Below are 26,457 nucleotides of genomic sequence, written 5' to 3'. Positions count from 1 at the left end.
ATTTCAAATGGCTTTTTTCTCTAACTTCAAATGGGCATATGATAATTTATTTCAGCATTCTTCTGAGTAAATGAGTGGATTGCTTCTACTTTTTAGACATTATAAGTTCTGCAACAAGCCATCTTAGATTATTTTTTAGGGGGCGGTGAGAGGGATTAGAGATTGAACCCAGGGGTGCTTTACCACTGAGCCACATCCCTGGGTCTTGCTAAATTACTGAGGGTCTTGCAGAGTTGCTAAGGCTGGCCTTGAACTTGTGATACTCTTGCCTCAGCCACACCCTGCTTAATTTTTGATAAGTTCCTTAGGATGAATTCCTAGATGCAGAATTGCTCTCTCAAAGGGCATGTATATTTTTAAAAACACTTTAGTATTTAATCTCTTATCAAGGCATGAAAATTGCATGGTGACTCATGAATGTTTTAAAGATTGCTCATAGGGTAAACATTTCTCTAGGTCCTTCAAATCGGTCCAATTCAGTGTCCTCTCTAGACCTGGAAGGAGAGTCTGTATCAGAACTTGGAGCAGGACCTTCTGGGAGTAATGGAGTTGAAGCTCTACAGCTGTTAGAACATGAACAAGGTAAGGTGAAGTTGAACACAGTTGTACAAGTAGAAAAGAATTCACCTGATTGCAAGGTGAGCAATATGTTTGCATAGAAGTTGCCTGTGTTCACTAAGAGAGTAAATTTCATTACATAATGACTGTTAAACTTGTATTTATTCGTGTTCCTTTATTTCTTATAAAAATATGTTTAAATTGTCAGGCTGGGGTTATAGCTCAGTTGTAGAGCACTTGCCTAGTATGAGTGGGGCACTGGGTTCAATCCCCAGTACCACATAAAAAAACTAAACAAAATAAAGGTTAAAAAAAATGTTTAAATTGTTAAGTGAATTGTTTAGGTTCAAATTATATACACCAGTAGGAATTATTTTTAATTCAGTTATATTATCTCAATTCTGTCATACTTAAGGGACATGACAATAAATACTTAGGGCTCAAGGAATTTAGAATAGGGCAAGAATGGTACACAAATGATTGAACATATGGGAAGACTGTTTTGGTCATTGAGGTATAGATAAAAACATTGGAAGAACACACTATCCTGAAGGCCAGTGACAGTGGGTAGGAGTAGGAAAAAGGACCAGTATACAAACAATTAAAAGAAGTGAAGCCATAGTGCTTACTCAGGTGTTAAGTAGAGCAATGAGTGAGGAGGTAAAGATTAAAAAATGGGAGAGATCTGGAGAGGAGGAAGTCTATACCTGAATTGAAACTTAAAAACATTGAAAGTTTTTGGTTTAATGAAAATGAGGGGTTGTGGGGGATTACTCTAGTGCTTTAGGGAAGATTAATTTGAAACATTTTTTGGATTTGTTCATTGTAAGATTTCTAGTTTAGGGCACATACCCTGAAGTAGGCTGGAGGCAGTGATTCTTAGACTTTAGTGTACATGGGGAGCATTTACAAGTTTTTATTTCCCAAGCTTTACTTCTAGAAATCTTGCTTCAATTCATTTTTTAAAAAATCTTTTGTAGTTGCAGATGGACATAGTACCTTTATTTTACTTATTTTTATGTGGTGCTGAGGATCGAACCTAATGCCTCACATGAGCTAGGCAAGCACTCTGCCACTGAACTACAGCCCCAGCCCCTGGTTTAGTCCATGTTTAGAAAAGAAAAGAATGTTGCCATTTGACTGTGTGGCTTGAGTAGAAGCATTGCTGTGTTTTACAGGATCAGTTCATCAATGTATCAATTAAAATTAAATTTGCTGCAAATAACAGAAAAACTTAAAATAATATTAGTTTATGACAAGCTGAATGAACATTATCTCTTTAACAAGCTTTCTGGGTGATCTGGATGTAGGCAGTTGGCAGTTTACATTTTGTGAAATTCTAAGAAGTGAGTTGACACAAGACCGTAGGTTCAGTCCAAGTCTCTAGCACCAAAAACAAAAACAAAGAAAAAAATGTGAATTGAGGAAAAATTGGTCTGGGTAGGAATGAAAACTCTAGAAAGTAAATAGCAATTATCCAAGTCGAGTGAAAAACATTTTTAGTGTGTGTTTATCAGCTAATTATTACTATACTAATCTTGCACAGTAAACCACCTCAAAACATATATTTTTGCTCTTAGATCTGGGTCAACTGGTTGGTTTTTCTCACTTGCATTGGGCTCACTCAGACATCTGTAGTCACCAGTGGTGGTGGCAGGGAGCTCTGCTAATCTTAACTAAGGATCAGTTGGTCAGTGGGAAACAGACTGGCCCAGTTAGGTGTAGAATGGTATGGTAATACATGCCTAATAATGATAAAATATGTAACTTCAAATTCAAATATGTAAAGTTCTTTAAAGTTGATTAAAATGTTAATTAAAAAATCATAGCTGTGCTTCCATTGTCAAAGTGCTTAATTCTGTTTTTGTTAGCTACAACACAAGATAATCTTGATGATAAGCTAAGGAAGTTTGAGATTCGTGACATGATGGGACTAACAGATGATAGGGACATATCAGAAACAGTGAGTGAGACCTGGAGTACAGATGTCTTGGGAAGTGACTTTGACCCTAACATCGATGAAGATCGCTTGCAAGAAATTGCAGGTAACTGCTATTCGGTGTCTCTGGAAGATTGCTACTGAGTTATTCAGATTCACCCACCCTTCATGGATTAGAGTGTTAACACAGATGTGTTAGCACTAACTGGGAAACTGGTTAACTATACGGAACGAGATATTTGGCTACTTTTTTGTTTATCTAAATATAGGTAGTGTTTTTCCTTTCTGCATTTAATCTCCTGGCCCCCCATTATTTGCAGTTCTTTTGTGATTTATCTTTAAAAGGTAACTTCACTTGTAACTTCTTCTTCTTCTCTTTTACCCCTCATTATTGGGAATGGAATACAGTGCCTGATCATGCTAGGCAAGAGTTCTACACCTGAGCTCCATCCTAGCCCTTTTGATTTTTATTTTGAGACAGGGTCTTGCTAAGTTGCCCAGGTTGGTGAACTTGTGGTCCTCCTGCCTCAGCCTCCCAAGTAGCTGAGATTATAGACATGCACTTGCTTTCAAAATATTTTCATGTAGGGAATAGAATCATTATTTTACTAGGTTTAATCAAAAGTACGGAGCATTCTCTTCTTGAGTATTTTTAACACAGGCATACAATAATATTTAATTCTATTTGTATTCCTAAATAGTGTAAATAGATTTCTTATTTAGTTTTGCACTACTTTGTTCCAGATGCCAAAGTAGTATTATTCTTGGCAGTATTTGAGCAATGAGCTATATTTGAAGTTGAGTGAGTAGTATAAAGGAGCTGTGTATTTTTCTGCAAATATATTTTATTGCTCTGAATATGTGACTAGTGTGCCAGAAGAAACCATATTGGGCCAGTATAACTTTCTGTGGTTAAATCTATTTGTTTGAGTGTTTGTAATCCCTGTAGGACTATAAATTTTAGAAAGCAATTTAGGACACATATAAAATTTGCTGAAATACAAATTTGTTTTCTCTGTGGAGGATCAAGGCTGAGCAGGAGGAATCTGATGAATAGGAGTTTGTGCCGTTGTGACTAAAATAGGAACTTTGTGTTGTTAGAAGTATGCCCAACTGAAATCACTCTCATCTTGGCTTCTTTTTTGTGGGTAGAAAATAAAGTTTGCTTGCTTAATATTTTTCCTTCCCCCAGCATCACTGCCTCTTATAAGATCTCTCTTCATACTTTGCTCTCTACTGATCACACAGGTGCAGCCGCGGAGAACATGTTAGGCAGTTTGCTGTGCCTCCCAGGTTCAGGGTCAGTACTTCTTGACCCCTGCACTGGTTCTACCATCTCAGAGACAACAAGTGAAGCTTGGAGTGTAGAGGTACTACCAAGTGACTCAGGTTAGTAGGCTATCATTGTTTGCTTTTTCATTTGCACAGAAGTTTTAAATATAAGGTTTCCTAATTTCTATGTTATGTCAAATGTACACTTGACAAGTAATCACGTTGCTAAGAATTTCAAATGGAAAATTAGAGTTTTTTCCTCCCATTAAGAAAAGACATGGAAATTGTGCTCTGTATGTGTAATATAAATTGTAATGCATTCCACTGTCATTTATTTAAAACAAAGTAAATAAATAAAGACACTGTAGTAAGCTGAAAAAAAAAGAAAGAAAGACATGGGGCTGGGGCTGGGGCTCAGTGGTAGAGCGCTCGCTTAGCACATGCAAGGTCCTGGGTTTGATCCTCAGCACCGCATAAAAAAAATAAATAAATAAAAATAAACGTATTGTGTCCAACTACAACTAAAATAAAATATTTTTTTAAAAAAGAAAAGACACATTGTTGGATAGTACAGACTAAGATGAAAGGTGCTTTCTGTGTTCAGTTATTTTGGAAGCAATTGTTTGTAACTCATTAGGGTTCTAAATGGGTCACAGAGTTTAGTGTCTCCCACCAACTTATCCCAAGGTAAGAGTAGCAACATAGTTCAGGTCCTGAGTGGTTGACTTCCTGGTGAGCATGCCTAGGTTTATCTTAGGGGAACATTTTACCCTTTAAAAGATGTTTAATGTAGTTTAAAATACATAAATTAAAGTCGAAGCACTGTGTTCCTAAGAATTCATTCTTCTGTGTAGGGTTTTTTTATAAATATATATAAAGTATTTTGCACTTTTCTTTTTTCTTACGTATGTATTACAGTCTTACTTTTTTCTGATTTTGAAGACAAATCTTTACCTTCAACTAAATGTCAATTACAGAATGCAAATATAAGTAACTATTTCTGCATTACATTCTGTTTGATTTATTTGGTGTAAGAATGATTAAGTGATCCTGATATGTTTTATAATGCTATACTAAAGCATTCAGACATGCTAACCTTGTTAGGAGATGAGTGCAAGACAGTAGGATTAGCTCATCATCTATCAAGTATCCATCTAAGTACAAGTTCATTTTTAGGAGCTGGTTGATTTACTGCTAAGCTATTCCATATATTCTTTTCCACTTTACATATTAACCAAGAGCATACTGTATAATAGTGATCTAGAAACCCAACAAACTGACTTACATTGGGATGAAATCACAACTGTAACTTCTTTAACACTTAATCTAACTAGTTTGCTAACTTGCCTATGCTTAGAAAGCTATTTATACTGATTTCATTCATACCTGGTGAGCTTTGTTTATCTAGGTCACAAAAGCTGAAATTGTGGCATGTTGACAGAATCACTGATGTGGCTTCTGTTTTTTGCTTAGAGGCCCCGGACCTAAAGCAGGAGGAGCGCCTACAAGAGCTGGAGAGCTGTTCTGGACTGGGCAGCACATCTGATGATACAGATGTCAGGGAGGTCAGTTCCCGCCCCAGCACACCAGGCCTCAGTGTCGTGTCGGGTATGTCTGTCTTGTTTTAAGGTCGGTCTAGGAATTAGAAGGTGTTATCTCCCCCCGCCCCCCTTTGTAAGGTTGATGCCAAAGAGAGATGTTTTATTTGAGAGCTGAGTAATTTCCAGGAAACCAAGTGATTTCTGTGGCTCCTTTAATCTTTGAAAATTTAATGGCTTTTAGAGCCTGTTGAAGTAATTGGCAAATGATCCCTATACAACTGTTTCCATTCTTGGTAGCCTCTGCTACAGTATTTAGATACCATAGGATAATTCTAATTATGCTGTATAAAGCAAGATAAGTATATTTGAGCAATGGTATAATAAAGGATAAATTCTAAATAACTCACATGTATACACCTGGGACATACATAAATTGAGAATGTTTACATTTCTTTAAACTTTATAAATATTTTTTGTGTGGCTATTTTGTCCTTCGTGATGTTTATTTTTTACTGTTTTTTTCTTAAAGGTATAAGTGCAACCTCTGAGGATATTCCTAATAAGATTGAAGACCTAAGATCTGAGTGTAGCTCTGATTTTGGGGGTAAAGATTCTGTCACTAGTCCAGACATGGATGAAATAACTCATGGTAAGAAGGGGAAATGAGAATGACTTTTTAAAAATTTTCTTTCGATCTCATGTGTAGTCGAAACTAGCATTCTTCCACATTGCTGGTCATAATACCAATTGGTATAGCACTTTAGGGCATAATTTGTCAATATGTACTTAAGACTTACAGTGTTTGTATTCTAAATTTTGTCTGGTTAGTCTACTTCTAGAAATCTGTCATGAGAAAATAATTCCATATGTGGAGAAGGAGAGTTCTTATGCACAAAGATGGCCTTTATAACATTTATATTGGTAGAAAATGGTAACCAATAATTGAAAAACAGAATGCCTAAGTGAATTTTTAAGTAACCACTAATTAAAATTTATGCAGATGTTTTTAAGATGCTCTTAAAGAATATGAAATAACTTAGAGAAATACCTTGAATATAATATTACAGGGAAAATATTTTATAGAATTTTATAATTAAAGTAGTAAAGCATTAAAAACTCTGCATATTTGAGCCTTTCCAGGGTAGGGGTAAGAAAACCTATATGCATAGAAAAAGAACTGGGAAGAAGTACCAGAATGCTAGCAGTGGTTTTATATGTGGGACTGTGGGTTTTGAAGTAGCTTTTCTTTCTTTACACTTGTTCTAAATTGGAATTGTTTTTTGCTTTGTTTTCTTGGTGCTGGGGATTGAACTCAGGGCTTTGCACAGTCCAGGCAAGCACATTGTCACTGAACTGTACCTCTAGTACTTCTAACCCAGGTCTTTTTAAACCTCAACACTGTTGACATTTTGGGCCAGATAATTCTTTGTTGTGATAGCCTGTCCTGCATGTTATAGGATTATTTGAAGCATCCCTGACCTCTTCCAGTAGTTCATGCCTGCCACCCTCCAGACTCATGACAACCAAAATTATCTCCAGTCATTGCTAAATGATCCCTTTGGGGAAAAAAATAGCCACCAGTTGAGAACCATAGTTCTAAAGCGGCAGTCTCAAAGTGGACAACTGACAGTCTTTAAGACTCTTTTGAGAATAGGGGAATATGAGGTCAAAACTATTTATTAAAGTTTATTGTCCTGGGGCTGGGGTTGTGGCTCAGTGGTACGGCACTTGCCTAGCATTCACGAGGCACTGGGTTCGATCCCTGAAGCATGTAAAAATAAAAACTAAAGGTATTATGTCCATCTACAACTAAAAAAAAAAAAAAATTAAAAAAATTTATTGTCCTTTTTCATGGTGTTGCTATTTGCACTGGTGGCACACAAGCAAAGGTGGATAAAATTTGCTGGGGCCTTAGCAAGAAATAAGGGCACCAAACCATATCAGCACCATGAATTCTTCACTCACAGTTACAAGTAAGGGAAGTTTTGATCATGGATGTCTTTGAATGAAGCAAATTATATATACTGTTGTTGTGCTTGTTCTTTTTCTCTCTCTCTCTCTTTTCCCCTTTGGTACTGGGGATTGAACCCAGGGCCTCACACATGCTAGGCAAATGCTCTAGCACTTAGCTATATCCCTAGCTCTTTTTATTGTGAAACAGTGTCTTGCCAAATTGCTGAAGTTTGTCTCAAATTTGTGATCCTCCTGCCTCAACCTTCTGAGTTGCTGGGATTACAGGCATGCACCCCCTCACCTGGCAGTAAATATTATTTCATTACATTTCAACCCGTGAATACACATCTTTTTAATATTCTGTGTGAAGAAATAGAAATACCTATAATGCTGCATTCTGAAATATGATGTCTTAAGGAAGAGCACTTATATGATTGAGCTGTTAGTTTAACAGCCAGTTGTTTTATTTTTCTTGAAAAAACATTTTTACTTGAGTAACTGACAAACTGTGGTTTTATGAATATATACTCAGCAAACATTTTTTGGAAAATTAACAAAGTGAGCCTGTTAACTTCAAGGAAAATTACTAGTATAGTTTGTACCAATGGTAAAATTCAAACAGATAAAAATTAAGAATTTTGGAAACCTATATACACTTTCATGAGTTTGACAGCATTGTTATTTAAATTCTTTTTGGTGAGATTGGAGGTTATACCAATGTCTTTTTATATTACATGGTGAAATATGTCAGCATTTGGAAGATCTATGTAACTTATTAAAAAAGTATTTTCTAAAGGATCAACTCACGAGCTTGTAAAATTATGCATAGTTACAAGATCCATTCAAAGTATAAGACAAACCAGTTAACTTTAATGTAATAGAGAATAAAAGTTTACTGATTTGATTTCAGTTTCCACCTTGTAGCTGGTTTTTAAAAAACTACCCCTTTTCAAGATTTGGTAGAGTATCAAAGAATATCCACAATTTAATATATCATCTTATGCAGGGGATCGTAGTTCAGTGGTTGAGCATTTACCTAACATGTGCCAGGAAGGCCCTGATTTGATCCCCCCAGAACTGCAATTAAAAAAAAAAAAATCATCCCTTTTCCAACTACATATCTGTGTGAAGTCAGAGTTTTTTTCTTATATACTACAACCAAAAACACATACCGAACACATTGAAAGCAAAGATTCAAATGCTGGTGTTGTGTACCTTTAATCCCAGTAACTTGGGAGGCTGAGGCAGGAGGATTGCAAGTTCAAGATCAGCCTGGGCAACTTGGTAATACCCCGTCTCAAAAAGAAAAAGAGCGGGGGTGATTGGGGGCACTGGAGCTCTAGCCCAGATGTAGACTGTTCCAGAGTTCAATCCCTAATGCTACACCTAAAAGAAAGCAAACAAAGCAGATATGAGAATTCAACTGGGTTCTGTTAAACCATGCATTAAAGAAATTTTCAAAAATGTTAAACAGTGCCATTCTTCTCATTACTTTGGAAAATAGTTATTTTTTATTTTGAAAGGTAGTTGATGTTACCATTTAATGGGTATATTTAGATGCATTAATAAAATCAATAAATCATTTGCAGAGAGCAATATTAGGATTTCAAATTTTACCATTCTTTTTTTATATATCTTCTATAGATAATATTTCCCTATTTTTCTAGGGGGGAAGGTAAGTCTCAGTGTAATAATTTAGGTCTCTGGGCCTGTGCTGTCTGTATTAACCATAGTAGCATTGGGTCATTAGAATTAATAGGCACATGTATTCTAGAAACCTTAAAGTAATGAATATCTATGTGTGAAGATGAAAATGAAATGAATTTGAAATAATCAGAATTTCATTTTTTTCTGGTGTGACCCTCAATTTTTAAAAAAAATTTTTTTAGTTGCAGTTGGACATAATACCTTTATTTTATTTATTTATTTTTATGAGGTACGAGGATCGAACCCAGCCCCTTGCATGTGCAAGGCGCTGGGTTCGATCCTCAGTACCACATAAAAAATAAATAAAATTAAAAAAATTTTTAAAAAATAGCCAAATGCTGAATGATTCATAGTAGGGTAAGGAGAGGTAGCATGGGAGGCATAGATGAACTCTAGATAGGGCAGAGGGATGAGAGGGGAAGGGAGGGGGCATGGGGTTAGAAATGATGGTGGAATGGATAAACATTATTATCCAAAGTACATGAATGAAGACACGAATTGATGTGAATATACTTTGTATACAACCAGAGATATGAAAAATTGTGCTCTATATGTGTAATAGGAATTGTAATGCATTCCATTGTCATATAAAAATAAAATTTGTTTAAAAAAAAAAAAGAAAACTATAAAGAACACTAGACCACTCACTCATGTATTGAAGCCCTCTGATTTCTAGTGTGGTCTCACAGTTTGCCCTCTTGTTCCAGGCGCCCACCAGCTGACCTCTCCTCCTTCTCAGGCAGAGTCTCTGCTCGCCATGTTTGATCCTCTGTCTTCACATGAAGGTAAACTAATGAAAGGAACTTCTGGACTCTTGTCATAGAAGAAAGAAACCAGACTCTTTTGGTAATGCCTTTATTGAATTGGTTGTGTCTTGACTGCAAAGCTTTTTTGCTGTGTTGCAGGGGCTTCTGCTGTAGTAAGGCCAAAGGTTCACTATGCCAGGCCATCACATCCACCCCCAGACCCCCCGATCCTGGAAGGAGCAGTGGGAGGAAATGAGGCCAGGTTGCCCAACTTTGGTTCCCACATGTTAACTCTAGCTGAAATGGAGGCTTTTAAACAAAGGCATTCTTACCCTGAGAGACTAGTTCGAAGCAGGAGCTCTGATATAGTATCTTCTGTCCGGAGACCCATGAGTGACCCCAGCTGGAACCGTCGTCCAGGGAATGAAGAGCGAGAACTCCCTCCAGCTGCAGCCATTGGTGCTACTTCTTTGGTGGCTGCACCTCACTCATCATCGTCGTCCCCGAGTAAGGACTCTTCAAGAGGAGAGGTATGGGAACACAGCCATGTAGAGTTTGCTGATTGTGCTCGGCTCAGAGTTCTGCCTGCCAGTTTCTCTAGATTTCTGAAATGAACATGAATATGTAACTCCCAAATTAAGGATAGACTGTAATACTCACTAAAGATGAGCTGTTAGACTAGTATGACCATTGCCACAACCCATAGGAAATTTGTATAGCTTTGGTTTTATAATAATACTATCTTGTATTTTTATAATTCTTCACTTTTCTCCAGGCAGTTTTTGTATCTAATTTCATTTAAAACTCACAGTATCCCTCTGAGATGGCTAAATGAGGTATGATTTTTTTTTTTTTCTTGTTACTAGGGATTGAACCTAGAGGCGCTTTATCACTAAGCCACATCCCCATCCCTTTTTCTTTTTTTAATTTTTTTTTTTTTTTAGAGAGAGAGAGAATTTTTTTACTATTTATTTTTTAGTTTTTGGCGGACACAACATCTTTATTTGTATGTGGTGCTGAGGATCGAACCTGGGCCGCACGCATGCCAGGCGAGCGCGTTACCGCTTGAGCCACATCCCCAGCCCTTTAATTTTTTTTTAATATTTGTTTTTTAGTTTTAGGTGGACACAATATCTTTATTTACATTTATGTGGTGCTGAGGATCAAACCCAGTGCTTCATGCATGGTAGGCGAGCACTCTACCACTGAGCCACAATCCCAGTCCCTTAAATATTTTTTTAGCTATCGGTCGATAGACATAATAACTTTTATTTATTTATATATTTTTATGTGGTGCTGAGGATCGAACCCAGTGCCTTGCACATGCTAGGCAAGTGCTCTACCACTGAGCCACAATCTCAGAACCCCCATCCCCCCACCCCCTTTTTTTCTTTTTAAAAAGGGTCTGGCTAAGTTGCTGAGACTGGCCTTAACTTGTGATCCTCCTGCCTCAGCCTCCTGAGCTTCTGGGATTACAGATGCGCACCACCACACCTAGCAGTATGATTTTTAAATTTTGAAATAATTGTAAAGTTACACAAACATTGGATGTACAACAAAAGAACACTTCTTCCCCTTTTGAGCGTAAGTTCGAAGCTAACCTGATTCTCCCTCACCTCTGAAAACTTTAGAATAAGTTTGCTACAAATAAGTACATTCTTCTACACATCATAAAACAACCATAAACATTAGGAGATGAATGCTGATACATGACTACCATTTAATTTTCACATCCCTGTTTGTGTGTCTCCAGTTATTTGTTGTAAAAGGACCTGATTCAGAATGACACATTGCTTTTAGTTGTCATGCCTTTTTAGTTTCTTTGAATCTACAATAGTTCTTCAGTTTTTCCTTGACTTTTATGACCTTGATCCTCTTGAAACTTACAGGCCAATTCTTTTCTAAAATGTCCCTTAGTTTGAATTTGATGTTTTCTCATAATTAAATTTAGTTCATTTATTTATTTATTTATTTATTTTAGCAATCTTATCACTAAGGTGTCACTGCATTCTTTTCATTGCATCCAATTAAGGAGTACACAGTTTTAATTTGTTCGTTTGGATCATTTGTTGAAGGTGGTATCTGCCAAGGTTTACCTCTTGGAAAGTTGCTCTGTTTCCTTTGTAATGAATGAGTATTTTGGGGGAGGCACTTTGAAAAAATGTAACTATCCTATTTATAAAAATTTTAAATTTGTATACTTACGATTATATTTATGGTCTTCTGGTTCTTTCTTGTGGTCAGTGGGTTTATTAGTGTTGTTTATTTTTGAAGCCCAGTTGTCCCTATTTGGCTAGTTAGAAACCTTTCAAGCTGGTTTCAGGGTTCTTTTTCTTTTCTTTTTTTCTTGGGGAGGGGGGTACCGGGGATTAAACTTAGGGGCACTCGACCATTGAGTCATATCCCCAGCCCTATTTTGTATTTCATTTAGAGACAGGGTCTCACTGAGTTGCTTAGTGCCTGGCTTAATTACTGAGACTGGCTTTGAACCCGGGATCCTCCTGTCTCAACCTCCTGAGCTGCTGGACTTATAGGTGTGCGCCACCATGCCTACTCCAGGGTTCTTTTGACTTGTCTCCATCATTTTTTAAGTTTGTTTCTGTTTTTGCTTCCTGGCATGAGATGTTACAAGCTTATATTGTACTTTGACGGCTCTAGTCCTGAAATCAGTAATTTCTCCAAGGAGCCCTGGTTCTTTTTAGTGAAAAATAGTTTTTAGAAATTGAGATCAATCAGCATCCATTTCTATAGAGATGTTGCTGTTCCCTGGACCTCTCATTGGACAAAGCTAGGTAAAGGGTGTGGGGAGAGAGAGAGAGAGAGAGTATGTGTGTGCGTGTGTGTGTGTGTGTATGTCTGTCTATCTACACATTTACCTGTGTATTCATTTATCTTTTTCCTTCCATGCTTATAACTCCATTCTTCAATAGTGAGAACCCTGCTATTCTTTTTTTTTTTAATTTTTCGTTGTTGTTGTAGATGGACAGAATGCCTTTATTTTATTTGTTTATTTTATGTGTTGCTAAGGATTGAATCCAGTGCCTCACATGTGCTAGGCAGATGCTCTGCCACTGAGCTACAATCCCAGCCCCAATCCAGAACCCTGCTATTCTTATTCTTTATTCATGTACTTATTTGATCAGTCTGCCTTATATGTATTTAATTTCCCATCACTATTGCTAACTTCTCCCTGGCACAGAGGCCCCTATTTCTCTGCTTAGGGTCTGATTCTCTATTCACATAGATGCCCTTGGAGAAAGTATTTTCAACCCCAGTTTTATAGGTGAGGAAAAGAAATTTAAGAGATTTGTGTGAGGTCACACCATAGGCTAGTGAAGGAATTATAGTCCTTTCTCTTTGACATGACAAAATTAAATATAACTCTGTATAATGGTGATCAGAACCAGGACTTTTTTGATGGGTGGGGAGCATACCAGGGATTGAATTAAGGGGTGCTTTACCATTAACTATTTTTATTTTATTTATTTATTTATTTTTTTATATTTATTTTTTAGTTCTCGGCGGACACAACATCTTTGTATGTGGTGCTGAGGATCGAACCCGGGCCGCACGCATGCCAAGCGAGCGCGCTACCGCTTGAGCCACATCCCCAGCCCCTTTACCATTAACTATATCCCCAGTCTTTCTTTTAAATTTTGAGCCAGGCTCAGTGGTGCACACCTATAATCCCAGGACTGGGAATGCTGAGGCAGAAGGATCACAAGTTCAAGGCCAGCCTCAGCAATTCAGGTCCTAAGAAATTTAGTGAGACCATTGTCTCAAAAAAAATGAAAAGAGCTGGGGTTGTAGCTCAGTGGCAGAGCATCCCTGGGTTCAATACCCAGCACCAAAAATACATAAATAAATAAATAAAATTTGAGACAGGGTCTCATTAAGTTGTTAAGACTGGACTTGAACTTGAGATCCTCCTGCCTCTGCCTCAGCCTCCTGAGTTGCTGGGATTACAGGCATGCACTACCATGTCCAGCTCAAATCTGGATTTTTTTGAAGTCCGTTAGTTCTAAGTTTGAGTCTTAGCTGTCCTCATGCAGACTGTGTAACTTGGGGAAGATAGGGAGATAATCTCATTTAGCTATGTATTTCTCATTTATAAAAAGCCCTAATAATATGGCCTGTCTCTAAGACTACTGTGAGGATTAAATGAGATAATATCTATTTTTTTGCACACAGTTCACACCTGGTTTTATTATTAATACTATTACTTCCACCATCTCTACTACCCCTCTAGAATTTATTTAAGCTGTGTTTACTTATCCATCAGTTTTTTTTTTTGTTGTTGTTGTTGTTTATTGTGTGTGTGTGTTGTGTGTGTGTTAGGGATTGAATCCAGAGTCTCACACATACAAAGTATATATTCTACCACTGAGCCACATTCCCAGCCCTCCATAAGTATTTTTGGAGTTCCTACTCTATATCAGGCTCTTCCTTAAGCTTCTAGTTAACTAACAGTAATGAGATAAACCCTCAAGCAGATCACAGTCTAGTGCTTGAGAGGTAACTTCCATGTTCCAGAATTTACCTACATGGCAATACGAACAGTTTTGCTTTAAGGCACATAGGCCTGGTGTTTGTATTTCATAGACTTTCTGAAATCTTTTTTATAGTAACTTATCCATAGGTATCAACACCAAATAAAGCATTAAACTTTTTCTGCAGATTGAAGAACGCAAAGATAGCGATGACGAGAAGTCAGACAGGAACAGACCTTGGTGGAGAAAACGTTTTGTTTCAGCCATGCCTAAAGGTAATATTATAAAATTTTAGAATACTGTATTAGCAAGAAGAAACAAAACCCCAAAATCTCTCTTGGAGAGCCAATATCTCAACTCCTCTGTGAGGCTTCATGGGCCTAAGTTTCTAGCTGTTTTGCGAGTGTAGGAAATGGGTTCACTCAGAAGAATGCTAAGGCAGAGATTAGAAATATTCTTTGCAGGAAAATGGTAGTGGTTTCATAAATGGAAGTCATGCTGGTCATATGTTGTTGAAGTTAAACATGTTGGACTGTTGACAAATGTATTGCTATCATTTATTGCAGGAAAATGAATGCCATTGGTAATTTAATATTGAAAATTCATCTTTTGTAGTCCTGGAACAAATTTAAGCTTTTTATGTCTGTGTTCATTGAAAATGTTTATACCCTAAGTATTATGCAGTGTTTATTTTGGAAGGTAGTTGTATAATATTGTTTTCTTTTTTTGTGTGAATATCCTGGCATCATTTGAGTTGGCAAAAAACCTCTCTTCTTGAAAGGAGAGATCAGCAGCAGCTAGGAACCTCTTCCATAGGCCTCTCCCAGTGCTGTGGCACCTAGGCACTGAGGAGAGCTGCTTCCATGCCATACTCAAGCCCACTTGGTGGGGAAGAAAGAATGAAGCAAGAGTTTTTGACTGTGCTGATTTGCGGAGAGGTTAAGAGGCAGTGGTTTTGATCTAGTCCCCATGATCCCGCCTAAATTATTCTTCTTATGGTGGATGACTCTAGGGAGATTCTGAAAGCTTCTTTAAGAACCTTCAGGGCTATTTTTTAAGAATGATTATCAGCCGACGCTTGGGAATTTTTTAGCTTTTAAACTTTTCCTCCTCCTTTCACTTAGAAATGTTGGCACACCAGTTAACTTCCAAGTAGTGCAGTATGTTATATGTCACACTACTGACTTTATTTAATTTCCAGCTCCTATACCATTTAGAAAGAAAGAAAAACAAGAAAAAGACAAAGATGATCTGGGGCCTGACAGATTCTCAACACTCACAGGTTTGTAGACCCATGGACTTCCTGGCTCCTTCATTCCCAGAGCACATATTTCATAACACTTTTTCTTGGGTGCCATAGTGTTGCCTTTTTAGAAGAGTGTGTCTGTGTGTGCACGGTGGGGAGTGTGTTCTTCATAGCCCTGTGGTTTCCAGTTGGTGGCCACAGTGAATCTCAGTGTGCTCTTCCTGCAGACCGCCACCACCATCCTCATCCTCATTGTCATAACTTACGTTTATGACGAGGGCCCTGATCCTGAGCCTCTGGGCACCCTCCACAGCTCGCCGTCTAGTGGGTTGATGGCATAGTGCCTATGGGAGAGTGGTGACAATTGTACTGTGCATGCCAGACCTTTAGATCATTGATTGAGTAATTTTCTCTAACAATGATCATAGAATTCTAAATTTATTTCCATCTACAGTTTGTTCTTGTCTATTCAGGAGCACAGTGAAATTCTCTTTCACCTAATCATTTCCTTTTTTTTCCCCCATGATAAAGTGTTCAAACAGTATCATAAATGTCAACTATTATAATAAAAGATTTAAAACTTTACTAATTTTTTACAGCTTGAGCCATTCTAACATTGCTATCTGACCCAAGGAAAATACAACTAGGGATTGGGTTTTTACTGTATCCAGCATTTGTATTCCTGCACCTTTTTGTTGGCCCATTATAAATAAGTACCCTAAAAGAAAAGAGTTTGAGAGGTAGTATTAATGACCCAACCTTGAATTTGATAACTAGGTATTGTTTCCTAAATGCTATAGAGCACCTAGAAGGAAGTTCATTTCTCACCTCTTTTTTTCCCCTAATTTTGATTTTAAAATAAGTTATCCTACTGTCCTACTATAGTTTAAATGAAGATTTTTTTTTTAATTTTTATTTATTTTTTGTGGTGCTGGGGATTGAACCCAGGGGTGCTCTACCATTGAGCTACATCTCCAGCCCTTTCTACTTTTTTATTTTGAAATAAGGTCTCGTTAAGTTGCTGAACTTGTTTTCCTCCTGCCTCAGCCTTCCACATAGCTGGGATCACATGTTTGCTTTGGTGCCCAGTGTAAAATGAAGATTTATAATTAAAAAATGGGATAAAGCTCAAAAGAACAGCCTCCTCAAAGAGATCAGTATGGTACAGGTAGCATCCCATTTTAATGCTTATAGTTCTAGTACCTAGTTTTGTATATTTAGCTATATCTCCATGTCCTGGCATAGCAAATAAAGCATACCTTCTTTATTGGGTATGGTGACTTCCCTGTAAGAAAGGGTGTTCAGGCCACAGTTCCCTGTTGAGAGCAGCCCAGCTTGTCTTATTTAATCAGCAAATACTTGTTGATCATCTGACTCATGCCAGGCACTGTGTTACATGTTGTGGGTATTCAGTCAAATCGCATAGGACCCTGGTTCATAGGGACTTGTCAGTCTGGTTGGAAAGAGAAAGAGATTGTCTTTTTGGCAAGGTATTTATGTACGTTTTCCATTTCCTAGTTCTTAGTGTTAGAAGAACACCAGTACATACAAACTGAACTATTTTGGGTAAAATTACTTTAATATTTAATTTTTAAAATTAATAACTTTGGTGTAGCTCAGTGGTGGAGCACTTGCCTAGCATGTGCAAGGCCCTGGGTGCAAAAATAATTAATAACTGGTGAAATTATAAATTATTGGGCCTTTTGGCATATGTTTTTAATTCTTGGTATTGACACTAGAAGCTAAGTAGGTAGAATAAGTGTTTTTTTGTTGTTGTTGTTTTTTGTTTTTTTTTTTTAAATATAGTGATTCATTTTCTTTAGGTTCGACTCAAGTAGTTAAGCTTCCCTGTGGGTGTAAAAATTTCTACCTAGTCCTGCCAGGCGCAGTGGCACACACCTCTAATCCCAGCGGCTCGGGAGGCTGAGACAGGAGTTAAGACAGGCTGAATCACAAGTTCAAAGCCAGCCTCAGCAATGGTGAGGCACTAAGCAACTCAGTGAGACCCTGTCTCTAAATAAAATACAAAATAGGGCTGGGGATGTGGCTCAGCGGCCAAGTGCCCCTGAGTTCAGTCCCCAGTAACCCCCCCCCCAAATTTTTACCCAGTCTTAATTAATGACCCATTGAAAGTTATTAAATTAATTAGAAATCTTACAAAAGGACATTTCTCAACAAATCTGGCAGTAATCCTGCTGCCCTAACTACTATTTTTCTCATATTCTCTTCCAATGTTTTTTCTGTGTTTGTACATAGTGGCTTTTTCATGATTGAATTAGATTATATTTGAAACTTTGTATTCTTCCACCACATGACATTTTATGAACTCTCAATTTCTACCAGATCTAGTTGGCTTTTGAATCATTTTTATTGACAATAAAATAATCTGATTTTACTATAGTAAAACATTCTCTATTGGATATATAAATATTTTCCAGTTTTTAGCCATGAAAATCGTCCTTACTGCTTTGTATACATAGCATTTTTGTTTTAATTATTTTCCTGGGTTAAAAATTTTAAGAATGGTGTTAATAGAAACATAGGTTAAAACAACATGGTTATGGTTCTTACTATGTGTAGCCAAATTACATTGCCCCTTTTTCAGAGCCTTTATTAGCACTCAAAAGCTATCAGCAAAAAGTATTCCCCCTCCAAAACAAGATTCTGTAATAGTAAAGGTTCTATCAATTGACATTTTTAAAAAGATAAAATTTTATTAGGGATCTCATCATGAAATTAAATATGATTAAATTACTTTGGAAATTCTTTTTCTATATAGTTGAATATAATTCTACAGAGACATGAACACCAAATTATTGTTTCATAGAAACAAAAGAAGAAGCTACGAACATGCTGCTTCACTTCTGTGCCTTGATTTGCTCTGCTGTAAAATGGGGTGATAATAGTGCCTCTTTATAAGATTGTTTGATGATTAATTGAGATAGCCCACCTAAGGTGCTTAGTGCAGTTTCTGGCACATGGTAAACACTCAATAAATGTTAGCTGCTGCTAATATTAGCTACTTCTCTCTCTCTCTCTCTCTCTCTCTCTCTCTCTCTCTCTCTCTCTTGCTGGGAATTGAACTTAGGGCTTTGCACATTGCTGAGCAAGCATTCTTCCACTGAGCTGCACCCTCAGCCTTTTAGCCACTATTAATATGCATATGTATAAAAATCTAATGATTTTGATATGATTTTAGAATTTCTTAGTAAAAGAAGGATTCTGCCAGTTGCAGTGGCACAACTTAGGTCCTAAGCAACTTAGCAAGACTTTGTCTCAACATAAAAAATAAAATAGGCTGGGGATGTGGCTCAATGGTTAAGCAACCCTGGGTTCAATCCCCAAAACCAAAAATAAATAAAATGGGATTCTAACTAAATGTAGGTATGGTTGGTTATCTATTGGCCTAGCTCTATCCCAGGTGTTTGTACTTTACCATAAAACTTTATTTTGTCCTGTAGATCATAGCAGTTCTTTGCTTTGACAGCCCAGTCAATTAATGAATAACTTCTAAGACTCCAAGATAACACTTTTGATGTGCTGATTTTTTTTTTTTTTTGTCAGCCTAACAGTTCTATAGGTAAACAAAGCTGTGGTTTTGTGGGTATGTTAAGTTTTTCTCAGAGCATTCAGGTACCATTCCAGCACTCTCTCAGGATGTCTAGATTCTCTGAGTGTTGCTGACCATGGTATGCACAAAAGTGCTGTGTGCCAGCAATTGCACTATCGTGGTGAGATCTAGTGAGATAGTATATGAATATCTATAACTTTCAGATGTGGTGTAGAAAGGAATTAATTCATGAAGAAAGAATAGAGAAAGGCACATCTCATCATTAAAAAGAGTTTAAGTTTAAATAGTTCTTTTTTGTTCATCATAGAGATATTTGATTAAATGAAGTCTGCATATAAAAGTGCATCTTTGGAAGTTTTGTTAGCATGAATTGCTATTAACAGTGATTTCAGTGTAAGCCCTTTAGAAACCTGTTATCCATTCAGTCTGCACTGAAGTTTGTCACTGTCATGCAGAATTCTGGTGATGATGAGAAGGTGGAGTGACTCCTCCCAATTTTCTGCTTTGACAAGGCTCTTAGACCTAGAAATGGGATGAGCAGGCAGCTGCATGGTGCCTCTTAACATTGAGATATGTGCTCTTTTTAAGTCTGACCTCCTAATCTGCCTTTGGGATGTGCTACTGGTGTCATTACTAACATCATCGCTAGTACAAACCCAAGGAACTAATTCTCTCACCTTCCTTTCCCCTGCAGATGATCCCATCCCTAGGCTCACTGCACAAGCTCAGGTTGCTGAGGATATTCTGGACAAATACCGGAATGCCATTAAACGGACCAGCCCCAGTGAAGGAGCAATGGCAAACTATGAAAATGCAGGTGATAATCATGATAAAGATTTGAACAGTCATTTTTACCATAGTAATAAAGATAAATCTTTTAAGTACCCTTTAAAAAAATAGCTAGAGAATCAATATACTATTTTAAAATTACAAACTTGATAACCCAATCAGATTAAATTGATGTCCCTCTCTGTACTCTCCCACTAAGCCTGGGCACGTGCAGATGTTCAGATGACTGAGTCATCATCCCATGAATCCTGGAGTCACTGCCCAGAGTGACCTGATGCATGCTTTAGCGGGAGGGAAGAGGTTATTTTGCAACTGCCTATAGAACTGTAATTTCATACAGTTATCTCTCTTCAGGTAGCTGAGGCAGCACTCTCTTAGGTTATCCATTGTTGCTTGGTTCTTATTTTTTAAATGATTATGTTTTTCTCACAGTAGAATATTGAATAATTTGTCTGAAAAATATGACACAGTCCTCAAATTAAAGGGAAACAAAAGTGTATAAAAGCTTAAGTAGTGTCTGCACCCATTTATGCTTATGTGTGCTGGGAGTATCTTTTAGAAGAATCTCCAGGAAACTGGGAATATGAATTAGCTCTGAGAAAGACTGTAGGGGCCTGAGAGGGAGTCATGGGAAAAGAGAATGTCCACTTTTCTATTCTGAACATTCATATACCTTCTATGTAAACATTACAATTATTAACATTTTTTCTATATGTTTTTCCATTTTTTCCTGAAGCATTTGAAATTTTCTCTGAATAATAAGAATGTTTTCCTATAAAAACACAGAATCTTCCTTATATTCAGGAATTTTTTTATTACCTTTGATTTTATGTTTTATGTATGTTTATGTTCTATTTTTTTTAACTTTTCTTTTAATATTTATTTTTCTTTTTAGTTGTAGTTGGACACAATACCTTTGTTTTTATTTATTTATTTTTATGTGGTGCTGAGGATCGAACACAGGGCCCCGCACGCGCTAGGTGAGCTCTCTACCGCTGAGCCACAACCCCAGCCCCTATATTCTATTTTTTAAAAAATTTTTTTAGATGTGGATGGACCTTTATTTTATTCATTTATTTATATAAAGTGCTGAGAATTGAACCCAGTACCTCACACATGCTAGGCAAGTGCTCTAGCATTGAGCCACAACTCCAGCACCTGTTTATCTGTATTCTTGATTGACTAATTAAAAACAGAACAAGTAGAGGGACCCACAGATCTGGCTTTTCTGTGGTAGTCCTCTTGCTCTTTGTTGGGTGTGGTGAGAGGGCTGTGGGGGGAAGGTCTGGAGATCCATGCGCTTGGTCCACCTCAGCCATTGTGCAACAAAGGGATGTAGAACCAGCAATTTTTTTTTTGACTGGGAAGGAGTCCATGTCTCTAAAGTGAATTATTATGTAAAATGACTTTTGAAGATTTTGAGTTTTGTGGTTCAGTGATTTTGATTATGGAATATTAACTTTATTAATTCAGACTTTCACTGTTTCGGATTAGGATTGTGATAAGAATTTAAAACCATGGCTGAGGCTGTAGCTCAGTGGTAGAGCGCTTGCATGAGGCACTGGGTTCTATCCTCAGCACCACATTAAAAAAAAATATATATAAAGATAATTGTTACTTTGTATACAACCAGAGATATGAAAAAAAATTGTGCTCTGTATATGTAATATGAATTGTAATGTCATATATAACAAATTAGAATAAAAAATTAAAAAAAAAAAAGATAAGTGTTCCCATCTACAACTAAATAAAAAAAAGAATTAAAACCATTCCCAGCATCTGCTCTCATGATACATTATTGTTGCTTTGACCATTTGGTCAAATGTTTTGAGTTTTTCCTTCTTTCTATTTTATCTTCTGAAGAACTCTTACTCTAAGATATTACTAATTTAGGATTGAATTGCTCTGAATTACCTACTAGTACCAATACCAGAATATTACAAATTAATATAACTATTCTTTTCTCGGTGATGGGTTTTGTTCTCCAGAGGTCATGGGTGATGGTGAAAGTGCACATGATTCTCCTCGGGATGAAACACTACAGAACATCTCAGCTGATGATCTCCCAGACTCTGCGAGCCAAGCAGCCCACCCTCAGGATTCAGCTTTTTCTTATAGGTATTTCTTTTGTAGTATTTGGGACTTTGGGGTTTGGACTTTTAATCATTATTGCAGTCAATTCAATTCAAATGATTCATTAAGTCATTTTAATAATAGATTTATGAAACAGATAAGAATGAAATAGTTACTGAGAAGACTTGCTTCAGTTCTGGATGTCATGTATCAAAGGCAATAATTCAGAGATTTAAAAAAAAAAAAAGACTCATATACCCACATAAAACACATAAGCAAACAAAACAAGTTGCAGTGCTCCTGCCTGTGCAAAGCTGTGAGTGTGTGTGGCTCACATCAGGAGAGGGCATGGGTAGTTTGGAATCGCCCTGCACACAGTGATGGAGCAACTCACTATCTCAGTAAACCTCTCTTTTTGTCGTCATCCTCATTACGTGGGCAGGCCTCTATTTCTAATAGGGCTTGAGAAAAAAAATGACTTCAGGGTTCTTTGATAGCGATCCTCGGTTTCCTCAGACAAGAAGCCTCAGCTTTAAAGCACTAGTTATCTCTTGTGGACTTGCAAAGTCCCGTGTCCCATGTCTCCCTCATCCCCACCCCCACCTCTCTCTCTTTTACTTTTTTTTTTTTTTTTTAATTTTGGTGCTGGGGATTGAACTCAGGGATGCCTTGAGACAGGTTCTCACTAAGTTTAAGTTGCTGAAGCTGGCCTTGCACCCGTGATCCTCCTGCCTTATTCTCCTGATTTGCTGGGATTACAAATGTATGACACTGCACTTGGCTTATATTTTTATTCCAGAAATTTTCAAATAGATACAATGATGTACCCATTATCCAGATCCAACAGTTACCAACACATAACCAGTATTATTCCATATTTACCTCCTCCCAGTTATTTTAAGGAAACTCTTCCTTAAAATAATATATATATTATTATATTTATATATTATATTATTATATTTATATATTAAAATAATATAATATATTATTATATTTATGCAAAAAATATTTGTAAATAAAATTTGCTACTGGGTTCAGTGGCACACACCTGTAATCCCAGCAGCTCAGAAGGCTGAGGCAAGAGGATCTCAAGTTCAAAGCCAGCCTCAGCAACTTAGTGAGGCCCTAAGCAACTTAGTGAGAATCTGTCTCAAAATTTAAAAAATTAAAAGGACTGAGAATGCGGCTCAGTGGTTAAGTGCCCCTGGATTTAATCTGTAGTACCAAAAAAAGAAAAAAAAACAGATCTTTTTGGAACTTTCCATATTTTTTTCCTGCAGTATAATTGGGGGAATAGCAGATAGAATTACCTTCCAGCATGAATTACTTTCTAAAACTCATCAAGTGACTTTACCATTATGTATTTTATAATATTTTTGGCAAATGAGGTGAATGTTACCTCATCTTGATATCTAAATTTCTCATTTTATAGGAAGAAATCCAGTAGAGAAAGACTCAGAGCTAGCATGAGGTGGACAAGTGACATCCTACAGAGGAGGCACACTCTCTGGCCTTTCTCTAAGGTGTTCAAACTCCTTTATCTAGATAGCAGATTTGGTTATTTTGAAGACATTCTGGTCTGTGACCCACAGGACCAGAAAAGACCATAGGCACTAACAAATAAGAGAGCCTCAATGCTTCCCCGTTAGGGAGAGCTGCATTGCTGTGGAGGGTAGCCCCTAGCTGAGGCGGGCTCAGCTACTGGGTGGAAGTAGGTGGTTCAGCATTTGGAAGTTAAGAGGAATCCAATACAAAAACTCTCAAGCAACAGAGCAATAAAAAGGGTTTCTTGTCAGTGGGCAAATTTATATTGTGGCAGGACCAGAATTTTTCAAGAGATGCAATAGAAGGTGTTCTTGTGTGAGTACTGGGGTGAGCTGGCGACCTCTCTGGCACATATGCTGTCTGGTTCTCCTGAGTTCCTGAGGTAAAACTCAGCATGTGATGGAAGGTCAGAAAAGGTTTGTTTGACTGATTCAGGTGACCCTATGGGGAGGTCCTTGCCCAGAGCACTTTTATAACCTTGTTCCTCAGGTAATTAGAAGTGTGTTCTTTCAAGCAAGAGTGAGATGTAAGTTAAAATTATTTTTTTAGGGGGCTGGGCGTATAGCTCAGTTGGTAGAGTGTTTGCCTCCTGTGCCCAAGGCCCTGGGCTAAATCCCCAGCACCACCACCCCCTCAAAAATATATATATATAAATGTGTGTGTGTGTACGTACACACACACACACACACACACTTGTGGGGCTGGGGTTGTGGCTCAGTGGTAGAGCACTCACCTAGCACATGTGAGGCGCTGGGTTCAATCCTCAGCACCACATAAAAATAAACATTTGAAATATTTGAATCCTGAAGTAGCATATTTATTCATAAAGTAAATTAAATTTTTTTTTGGCTATAGATGGACATAATACCTTTATTTTGTTTATTTTTGTGTGGTGCCAGGATTGCATGCTCAGGAAGCGCTCTACCTCTGAGCCACAATCCCAGCCCTCATACAGTAAATATTTATAAAATGTGATCATTTCTGGGTGAGGAGGTAGCTCAGTAGTAGAGCACATGCTTAGTATGTACAAGGCCCTGGGTTTGATTCCTAGCACCCCAAAAAAGAAGTGACCATTCTGGACAAAGAAATTAATGTGTTTTGTACCCATTATTCAGAGATGCAAAAAAGAAACTGAGGCTTGCTCTTTGCTCTGCGGACTCTGTTGCCTTCCCAGTGTTAACCCATTCAACAAGGAACGGATTACCAGACCATACAGACCCAGAAGGCAAGTTGGTTCTGGATAGTTTAGTTTCTTCTGTATTTACAGTTTGAACCAATGAAATTGCCAGTATTTCACTCTTTGGCTGTATTAATATTCCATGGTTCAACTTAACACATTTGTTTTCATGTCACTTAAGGGCACTTTGATTACTGATAGTTTATCAATTTTTTTTTTTTTCTAAATGGCAGTGGCACTACTGCTTAGTTTTGGTGATAAATGGTACAGTAGAATTAATGTCCCGAATGCTGGGGACAGTATATATGTAAGCCCATGGAAATTCTCTATAGTAATGTAATTCTTATTTTTTTATTTAGATAATGAAATTGTATGCTTCTTAAAAGTTCAAATAGCTGAAGCAATTAATTTACAAGATAAGAACTTAATGGCTCAACTTCAAGAAACAATGCGTTGTGTATGCCGTTTTGATAATAGGACATGTAGGAAACTGCTGGCATCCATTGCTGAGGACTACAGGTAACATACCCAACCCATTCAACAGACATTCTCAGCTGCAAGTGTTTTCTTTTTAGCCCTTGTTTCACAAACCAGTCTAGGCCTACTACCAAGTGCATGTCTATGTTTACCTGGATATAGATTTCTAAGCTACACACTCCAGAAATGTAGTTACAAATGAGCAGCTCTTCCTAATAGAGAAGTGCAGTTTATGTCAGCTTTGCACAAAAACAGTAAAGAGGTTTGTCTAGATTGTGAGGCTAGGATAACTAGTTTATTACTTTCTTTTAAAGGGACATTAGTAAATACTACTTTAGTGGACTAGAGAAGTAGTAGTATATTTTTCTTTGGCTGCCAGCTGATGGTTATGGGGAAGAGTGTAACTGAGATGCATGGGCAGTGTGGAGGCCTCATGTCCTAGTGGACGAGCTCCACATTAACACCATAAGCAAATAGCTGGTGGGGAGTGTTTAACGAACTAGTTTGTATAGCTTGTTTTTTGTTGTTATTTTTAATCATCACCATTTTCTTTTTTTGTATGTGGGGGGGTGATGGTTGGGGATTGAACCCAGAAGTATTCTACTTCTGGGCTGTATCTCCAGCTATTTTTTTAATTTTCATTTTGAGATAGGATTTCACTATGTTGCTCAGGCTGGCCTCAAACTTGTAATCCTCCTACCTCAGCCTCCCAAGTGAGCTGGGATTACAAGTGTATACCACCATGCCCAACTTATTTTCAATTTTCTGTAACTGTTCATTTCCTGTTAAGTAAGAGGTGCTACTAGTGGGGAGACTGTGCTCCAGTATAAAATAAACCTAGAATCTGAAGAGCCTTAGTAATATTCACTGAGTTAGGGAGCTAAACATTCAGTTCAAAAGATACTGTTCATCACAGACATGCACAATTCATGCTGCCAGCTCAAGAAAAACAGGATTCTGTTTCTTGAGCTGGCAGCATAAATATTCCCCAGGACATTTGTCTGTAGCCTGACATGCCAATTTGTAAAGCAAAAGTTTATGAAGTGAAAAAAATTAGAACTCTTAGTTTTTTTAAAAAAAAGTAAGCACCGTACATATCTGATGTCCTGCAAAGCATTTTTCCTTTTAGGAAAAGAGCCCCATATATCGCTTACCTCACTCGCTGTCGACAAGGACTGCAGACTACGCAGGCTCACCTGGAGAGGCTCTTGCAAAGGGTTTTACGGGACAAAGAGGTAGCCAATCGATATTTTACCACTGTCTGTGTGAGGTTACTGCTTGAGAGCAAAGAAAAGAAGATCAGGGAATTCATTCAAGGTAACTACTGTTAGAGGAAGCATGTCTTCAACCATTTATTATTAGGAAGATTGGGA

General features: G+C 37.4%; 1 protein-coding gene across 8 annotated transcripts in view; it reads left to right on the top strand.

Moving 5' to 3' along the window:
- Positions 1 to 26,457, top strand: part of Gapvd1 (GTPase activating protein and VPS9 domains 1) — a 60,730-nt gene that overhangs the window by 23,386 nt on the left and 10,887 nt on the right. For 5 of the 8 annotated variants that reach the window (XM_015497588.2, XM_015497587.2, XM_048813048.1 and 2 more), the window contains 14 exons: positions 457 to 582; positions 2,430 to 2,603; positions 3,746 to 3,886; positions 5,243 to 5,377; positions 5,840 to 5,959; positions 9,678 to 9,755; positions 9,876 to 10,246; positions 14,394 to 14,481; positions 15,408 to 15,488; positions 19,718 to 19,840; positions 21,801 to 21,930; positions 24,546 to 24,655; positions 24,967 to 25,126; positions 26,214 to 26,401. In XM_015497588.2, the coding sequence (XP_015353074.1) occupies positions 457 to 582; positions 2,430 to 2,603; positions 3,746 to 3,886; positions 5,243 to 5,377; positions 5,840 to 5,959; positions 9,678 to 9,755; positions 9,876 to 10,246; positions 14,394 to 14,481; positions 15,408 to 15,488; positions 19,718 to 19,840; positions 21,801 to 21,930; positions 24,546 to 24,655; positions 24,967 to 25,126; positions 26,214 to 26,401 (2,025 nt within the window). The remainder of the gene's footprint in view (positions 1 to 456; positions 583 to 2,429; positions 2,604 to 3,745; positions 3,887 to 5,242; positions 5,378 to 5,839; positions 5,960 to 9,677; positions 9,756 to 9,875; positions 10,247 to 14,393; positions 14,482 to 15,407; positions 15,489 to 19,717; positions 19,841 to 21,800; positions 21,931 to 24,545; positions 24,656 to 24,966; positions 25,127 to 26,213; positions 26,402 to 26,457) is intronic. The other 3 variants (XM_048813050.1, XM_015497589.2, XM_048813049.1) reach the window with 1 other exon arrangement.

Source organism: Marmota marmota, unplaced genomic scaffold (assembly GCF_001458135.2).
Source record: "Marmota marmota marmota unplaced genomic scaffold, marMar, whole genome shotgun sequence".
Taxonomy (NCBI): Eukaryota; Metazoa; Chordata; class Mammalia; order Rodentia; family Sciuridae; genus Marmota; species Marmota marmota.
Note: the sequence above shows the minus strand (reverse complement) of the source record. Positions and strands in the feature narration are given on the sequence as shown.